The following is an 8,978-nucleotide window of genomic DNA, read 5'->3' on the forward strand; positions in this document are numbered from 1 at the left end:
AATAGTTGAAGCTAGAGTTGTAGTGTGTAAAATACATTTTAATTGAAAGAGTGGATTTGAACAACCAGCATGCAGAAGATTTCGGAAGAGGTGGATGCTGAAACTGCAATGAAGTTGCGAGGTAATATTCACATTATATTATATATATATATATATATATATATATATATATATATATATATATATATATATATATATATATATATATATATATATATATATATATATATATATATATATATATATATATATATATATATATATATATATATATATATATATATATATATATATATATATATATATATATATATATATATATATATATATATATATATATATATATATATATATATATATATATATATATATATATATATATATATATACTGGAAAAAAAGTGTAAGGTTTCAGGTTTCTCATGCCATGTGCCAAATTGTGGGAAGATGAATTGGATGAATTAAAGGAACACTTCCGGTTGGTACACAATTTGAACACCAGCAAAGCAGCCGCTCAACCTTTCCTTTGTTCAGAATGTGGTTCACTGTACCAGAAAATTCTACAAATATTTCATACGACCATGACGCTGTTGAACAAATTCAAAATAATCATCCGGAAAATATGCTCGTAGATGATGATTATCTGTTGAGAATAACGAATACTATATTCTTTAAAACGGCGCCGTCGTTGGATGAAATTACTAAGAAAATTAGTAAATTCGCCACAGATTTGCGAAAAGATGTATCTCTTCCCGAGACAAAAATCAAAAAGTTCTTACAGGTTACCTCGAATCTTATAGAAGATTACGAGTGTTACATGTTGAATCTATTCAGAGAATTTTTGGAATCGAAGTCGATCCCATTAAACGATACCGACGCTTTGAAATTTATAAACGACGCATCTTTGGATGGAATTTTTGCAGACGTAGCTTCTCCAAAAGACAAACTAGCATATTTGTCTGGAGTTGCGGGTTGTGCTGTGCCAAACCCTAGGGAAGAAGTCTTGGGAAGAACTAGAATCACTAAAACTGTCCCCGCGATTACCAAACTAGGCAAAAGAAAAAGTGTACAAATAGTGAAAGACGTTGCTCACTATATTCCACTAACCAGCATTTTAGCACTGGTTATGAAGAATCCCGGAGCTCGCAAGATGATAGCAGAAGAAGCAGTGAATGACGATATCTTGTGCGGTTTCAAAGATGGTCAACGTTTCAAAACACACCCATTCCTGACACGGTTTCCCGATGCATTACGACTCTCGCTTCATCTGGACGATGTCGAATATCTGAACCCTTTGGGATCACGCAAATCAAAAAAAAAACTTACCAATTTCAGTGTTAAAATTGAGAATCTCCACCCCGCAATTAATTCATCCTCCAACAGGATATATCTAACGCTTACAGTTCGCTCAAGAGATGTAAAAAAATATGGCTACAATAACGTTATGAAACCGCTGATTCAAGATTTGCGTGAGCTTGAATCAGATGATGGTGTTGTAGTACAATATGGGAGTGAAAAGTTTACGATGAGGGCAGTTCTAGTGCATGTTTTGGGGGACACGCTGGCAATTCATGAAATTTTCGAGTTAATGGGGCCCCAATCAAGTCTATTCTGTAGAATGTGCTATGCGACGCGTACTGCACTTCATTGTGGAAACATTGGTGATACCTTCCCTCATCGCACTGAAGAAAGCATACAATGTGATTTAAATGCACTTCAAAGCGGAACTAAACCACCTTCACAATGCGGAATCATTCGAAAATCAGCACTGAATGAAGTTAAATATTTCAACATAGCGGAAAATAACACGTTTGATCCAATGCATGATCTTTTGGAAGGCGTCGTCATGGTCGTAATCAAATGTGTTTTGAACGAAGCTGTAAATATCCATAAAGTGATAACGATTAGTCAAGTCAACCAAATTATACAGCATTACGAATACGGTATAACTGAATCGGCTGATAAACCTACCGCTAATTTTACTTGCGAGAAGTTAAAAGCACGTGGACATGCTATTCCTCAGTCAGCTTCGCAATGTTGGCTTCTCCTTCGAGCATTCCCTTTTATGTTCAACCAGATTCTCGGATTTAATTCAAATTTATCATCATTGCTTAGAGCTCTCATGAAAATAACTTATTATAGTTTCTCCAATAAGCTAACATTGAATCAGATTAACGATCTGGAAAACGAAATCGAATGTTTTTACAAGTTGTTCAAATCCTGCTTCCCTGCCATCAACCCTACCAATAAATTCCATCACATCTCTCATTATCCCTACATAATTCGTCAGGATGGGCCAGTTGTTAATCATAGTTGCTTACGCTTCGAAGCGAAATTCAAGGAGTCGAAATCCCAAGCGAAGACATGCAACAATTTCATCAATTTAACAAACAGCTTTGCTAAGCGCCTGAATCTAGCACAGATAACCACTATTCTTGACCATTCATACGAAATTGGTACGGTAGATATCGTTTCGTCAAAGCACATACACAAAAAATCTCTAAGTAATTTACTCCTGATCCGGGATCTACCAGATTCAATCAAATATATAAACCATATGAAAATAAATAACACAAGCTTTCGGCCGGGACTGATAGCGAAATACCAAGTATGCAACGAAATGTCCTATGGTTTGATAATAGATATATTGCAATCGGATAATCAAATTGTTTGCCTAATACAGCATCTCGAATGCGAATATTGTTTACAATACAACAGTTACAAACTCAAAACTGACAGTCAAGTTATTCGCATATCACACAAGAACTTGCAAACGAAAAAAACATACAACTTATGGAGTATATACGGAGATTCAGAAGAAAACTACTATATAAGTTTGAAATATGTAGATAGTTAGTAGGGAAATAAACTTGGAAATAAATTTATAATAAAATAAACAACAATCAAGAAGGTAGTGCAAACAACTTGAGATGTCACTTTAAACCTTTATATATACTTATTCGCTCTTTTCAGCCCAAAAAATAAACGCTCAGAACCTAGTTCTGCTCAACGATGCCGACCTAGTTGAAATGGGGATAATCGAAAAAGGATCCTGTCTAACAATTCTTAACATAATAAAAAACTATAGTTCTGAAGCTAATCCGACCAAAGATAAAATTGATGAGACTTCCACTAATGTTCAAAATTTGGTAAACTTTCTACTATAATTACTGTAAGCGCTTGTCGTACTATACATATTTAACGTTTTCAGATTAACCGTTCGACATTCGAAGATGACGCAAAATTCCGAATGAAAATTTTGTATCCAATTTTGGATCAAGGGATCGTACCAGATAAGGACGGTTTAAATCATCTTACACGAGTCGCATGCAAGCAAATGGAGACTCAAATAATGGACGGTCAAAGGCAAGTAGAAAGTTTTATTTGTTACTCTACTAGTGCATCAAACTATGAACACTCCTTAAAGTGTGATAGAATGAATTGTTTACATTGAACCGCACGAGTCTCTCCGCTAGAGCAACCTTGCGGCGAAATGCGCAATGCCTATACATATTTATAGGGCTTACGGCCAGTTTCTTTATCCTCGCTTAAATTTTAAACCGGGTTCACCAGTACGTTTAAACCTGGTTAAGACGTTAGGCGAGAATGAAGAAATCGGCCCTTAGTAGTCCTTCGAGCAAATATGCAGGTGATCTAACACTGTCTATGAGCAGAGAAAAGCAATGCCTTTCGTTGTGAAGCTTCTATTTCAAAAAACATCGTAATGAAGCACGGCCAAACAACTTCACTTCTGATTATAAATATAAAGAAATGTATGAAACACAGTACAAACTGCTAGAGGAAACCACATAGTTATCAGTTCTTCGCATCCTGATTTCAATATTGACCATTCTTTACACATCTTCAATCTGGTTCGATTTATAAACTTCGGCATAAGAACGTACATGCGTCTTTGACGGTGGTACTTAGAAAGCGTAATTCGTCATGTTCCGGCACAAAATTATAAAGACGACCGACGACGACGAATTATAATAACTTAAACATTTAAACCAACAGAATTTAAAGGTATACAATTTCTGTTTATAGCGAGCGTGTTTATTTGTTTACATATACAGTTCAATCGTAAATCGACCAAAGGGTCTAACTAAGCCGCAATGTCGTTGAATCGAGCAACAGCGATGCCAGATTTACAGACTGTGGACAGATTTGCTGCACTGAGAAACAAAAATATGCAGAATTAGCATACTTTCATTCCCGTCTCTTTTGCTGTAATTCTCGACGAACATATGATTACGGCCTAAAAGCCAACCGTCAAAATCCACTTTGAATGGAAATTCCAGACAAACCGTTACTAGTCGAACACAGCTCACAACAGTTTATGAAAGAGAAAACTTTTCTCTTTCGTTTACTACCAACATCTGTGATTGGCGTGTAACGGTTTGTCCGGAATTTCCATTCAAAGTGGATTTTGACAGTTGGCTTTTAGGCCGTAATCATATGTTTGTCGAGAATTTTCATGCATTTTCTAGCATATACTTCTAGTAAATATTCAATGAGTGGATAGACCGAATACGTCCAATGCACAAAATTTGCAGCAGAAGAAACGAGAGGCAGATCAAAAAGTATGATATCGGTGATTAAAAAAAAGTTCTGCGTATGCCTGGTCCAGACATTTACAGACTTTTAAAACAGTAATAAACTGACCGATTTTCTTCAGAAAATAATAGATGTGTCCCAGCATGCAAAGAATTACGAATCAAATACCGTTCATACTTTTACCATTTAGATTTTTTTTAAGAAATTTAGAACTTAATCTTTCACGGAATCTTTTTGGTCTTTTTCGGAGTAACGAACCAATGATCTCTAAATGCGCAGGTATCCTTCTGTTGATCAACAGCATGCGGCAGCTGTTCAAATCGTAAAATTATTTCCACAACTTAGTAATACGCGAGTCACACCAACTGGTCCTGATGAGGTTTGTTATTCTATGCTTATTTAATTTCTCTAATATAATTATAATTATTTTCATGCTAGTCATTTTTCTTTTGGCGCAACGGAGGCAAGGAAAAGGGTGCTCATACTGGCATGATATTTCATCGCATCCGGAATGTCATCAAACAGCTACCTGCAGGAAAACATAAATATAATCGAGGAACTATGCCTGTAGAATGTCGCATTCCTTGCGAATCATTTCTCTGCAACCGCCGGCCAAAACGTCTTGACCCACCAACTGTGCTCGAAAAACTGCCTAATAATCGCGTGCCTACTTTCTTTGCCACATTCAATACACTCACACTTGCTCACAAAACCGTAGGATTTACTATTCCCTTCTCTCATTTCCAACTCTCACAACTAAAAACATATACGTCGACAAAGCTTTCGCTCAGTTGACAATATAAAGCACGCCACCACTCCACCAGTCTCGCATCCATCAATCTTTATTTTTCTCTCGGTTTCTCCCTCTCGTTTCCCATAAGATTTCAAACCGTCAGCCACACACTCTTACTCACGGGACAGCTCGCTTAGGTAAATATGTTCAACTGCAACCCACACCGTCGCACACCTATCGCTCTGTCGTTTTATCGCTCAGTTTCTCCCTCTCGTTTCCAAAGCTTCGAAATTACGCTTTACAAAGCACATACATTACAACGGGACAACGTCTTGAAGTTCTATTCTGGTGGCATCTTCGTACTTTATGCTCGAATCGTGTCGTTTACAAATAATAGAGATGACTATTTTCTTTTTTTTGCCAGCCATATTAAATGAAAATATATTTTTGTATGCTCAATTTATATATTTTTTTCTATGCAGGTCTTATCTACTACATCCTTTCGTACCTCCACTCTATTGATATATACACACACCAGATTCGCGTTCTCTCGCACGAATCTCAATAAATATCGCCCGCCTCGCGTCCTCTCGCACAAGTCAAAACAAGCCTGATTCGCGTCTTCTCGCACGAATCTCAACAAATACCACTCGACTCGCGTCCTCTCGCACGAGTCAAAAACCTGATTCGCGTCCTCTCGCACGAATCCAAACAAATACAACCCGATTCGCGTCCTCTCGCACGAATCTCAACAAAAACCGCCCGGCTCGCGTCCTCTCGCACAAGTCAAAACAAACTTAATTCGTGTCCTCTCGCACGAATCTCAACAAATACTACCCGACTCGCGTCCTCTCGCACAAGTCAAAACAAGCCTGATTCGCGTCCTCTCGCACGAATCTCAACAAATACCACTTGACTCGCGTCCTCTCGCACGAGTCAAAAACCTGATTCGCGTCCTCTCGCACGAATCCAAACAAATACAACCCGATTCGCGTCCTCTCGCACGAATCTCAACAAAAACCGCCCGACTCGCGTCCTCTCGCACAAGTCAAAACAAACTTAATTCGTGTCCTCTCGCACGAATCTCAACAAATACTACCCGACTCGCGTCCTCTCGCACGAGTCAAAAACCTGATTCGCGTCCTCTCGCACGAATCTCAACAAATACCGCCCGACTCGCGTCCTCTCGCACAAGTCAAAACAGAACCAGATTCGTGTCCTCTCGCACGAATCTCAACAAATACTACCCGACTCGCGTCCTCTCGCACGAGTCAAAAACCTGATTCGCGTCCTCTCGCACGAATCCAAACAAATACAACCCGATTCGCGTCCTCTCGCACGAATCCAAACAAATACGAACCGATTCGCGTCCTCTCGCACGAATCTACAATTTTCAATAAAATTCACGACCTCCCGCGCGAATCAATTTAGAAACACTAAAACATTTAAAGTTTTTTTTTTTATCACAACTTGACACGAAAGCCAAAAAAACAACACAACAAACAGCACTATCTCCCTACCATATGCCAGCTGATCCTTTTAAGCACCACACGAAATGTGAGCGCAGTCTCCAGCAGTACCACACAAGCAATCACTGTCATCTGCAACCCTCTACGCATTCCTCTATAAAGACCAACATGGCCGCTGCAAAATCTCCGTAAAGCAATGCACCGCGGTCACGGGGAGCCACTGCGCCATTGTCGCATTCCTTGCGAATCATTTCTCTGCAACCGCCGGCCAAAACGTCTTGACCCACCAGCTGTGCTCGAAAAACTGCCTAATAATCGCGTGCCTACTTTCTTTGCCACATTCAATACACTCACACTTGCTCACAAAACCGTAGGATTTACTATTCCCTTCTCTCATTTCCAACTCTCACAACTAAAAACATATACGTCGACAAAGCTTTCGCTCAGTTGACAATATAAAGCACGCCACCACTCCACCAGTCTCGCATCCATCAATCTTTATTTTTCTCTCGGTTTCTCCCTCTCGTTTCCCATAAGATTTCAAACCGTCAGCCACACACTCTTACTCACGGGACAGCTCGCTTAGGTAAATATGTTCAACTGCAACCCACACCGTCGCACACCTATCGCTCTGTCGTTTTATCGCTCAGTTTCTCCCTCTCGTTTCCAAAGCTTCGAAATTACGCTTTACAAAGCACATACATTACAACGGGACAACGTCTTGAAGTTCTATTCTGGTGGCATCTTCGTACTTTATGCTCGAATCGTGTCGTTTACAAATAATAGAGATGACTATTTTCTTTTTTTTGCCAGCCATATTAAATGAAAATATATTTTTGTATGCTCAATTTATATATTTTTTTCTATGCAGGTCTTATCTACTACATAGAAGAGTCCGTTTCAACTGAACTTGTAGAGCGGGCTCAATTGCTCCGAGTAATGCTTGCATCGGCATCAGTAGCAGAACATATTTGTGATGAAATGGACCGATGCTTTCCAGTCCTCAAACTGTTATTAAAAGAAAAGAAACCCGTTAATGATATCTTGGATATGTTTCCACACCTGTGTTCATATGAAGGATTGGTGGTAACATGTTTATTTTTTATTATTTACTATTTCACTTTATGGTATTCACGGAACATATGAATATTTATATCATATCACTTTTTCTAGATTCGTCAAATGTTTGAGAGATTGTATCCTAACAGAACAGAAGGTCTCAAAATCGAGGATGTCTTCTCTCAGTGTCTATCTTATTCACCGTCCAGATTCTCTAGAGTAGAAGATGGTGAGATATATTTTTTTTAATTTAGCCCAAAGGTCTGTCATAAAATTTTAAATTTGTCAAACTATTCACAGATCACATTCGAGGATGCTTGAGAATAATTTCTCATATGCCAATTCGCGGACAAAAAAGAACGCTGGTAGGCTGTCCAACTGTAGGCGAAGAACATTCGGCTTCAATTTTAATTCGTTGGATTGGGGTAAATGCAATATAATATACATAAGGTTAGATGTAATGATTTTATATCATCATTAGGAGTGCTTAGATACATACGTGGCATCCCCCGCAACTGATTCCAAACTACACATGGTGTGCGTAGCAAGCCCGATGAAAAGAGGAAATTATGCCGTCATTTGTGAGAAAAAAGTTATATTCGAGACTAACAATTCTATTCATGCAGTGGAAATTTTATTCAAATGCTACGCAGTTCTCGGAGTGGAGGTGCCACCTAATTTTAGAATGTTTTGGGACTTTCTGGCATGTGCCATATATAATACAATTCCGCACAGTCAGAGGACAACTGTGAATAGACTCGTCCAAACTTTTATTGAAGTTTCCCGCGCACGTATTGACAACAAATAAAAGGACAACTTTTTTATACAATACTTACTAAAAACCATAAAATTTAATAAACAGAAGTTTCTTTAATTATTATTGTAAAAATATTCCATAAGAAAAGAAAGACTGCATTGTGTTGTATCCAAAACAAAATTTTGACGGCCAATTTCTTCACTGGATGTAAACCGGTTTAGTTCCAGTTCAAATGCAACAATCGATCATGAACCAATTTAAATAGGAATCGGTTGTTGCATTTCTTCTTACAGAAACCATTCAGAATTGCAAGTCATAATCCGGATGTTTCTTAGTAAAGTTCAGTCAGAAATGAGCCGGAATTCCGGCTGGCTCCAGTCAGTATTCCGGCTCCAGTGACACAA

General features: G+C 38.3%; 1 protein-coding gene across 1 annotated transcript; it reads left to right on the plus strand.

Moving 5' to 3' along the window:
- Window positions 1-69: 69 nt before the first annotated feature.
- LOC131687978 (uncharacterized) lies at window positions 70-8,625 on the plus strand. The gene is made up of 9 exons (XM_058972085.1): window positions 70-121; window positions 2,973-3,148; window positions 3,211-3,365; window positions 4,836-4,935; window positions 4,995-5,130; window positions 7,630-7,844; window positions 7,932-8,046; window positions 8,118-8,242; window positions 8,299-8,625. Exons 1-9 carry the CDS (start codon window positions 70-72, stop codon window positions 8,623-8,625), a joined length of 1,401 nt encoding a protein of 466 aa, XP_058828068.1.
- Window positions 8,626-8,978: the final 353 nt, after the last annotated feature.

This window comes from Topomyia yanbarensis, chromosome 3 (assembly GCF_030247195.1).
Source record: "Topomyia yanbarensis strain Yona2022 chromosome 3, ASM3024719v1, whole genome shotgun sequence".
Classification (NCBI taxonomy): Eukaryota; Metazoa; Arthropoda; class Insecta; order Diptera; family Culicidae; genus Topomyia; species Topomyia yanbarensis.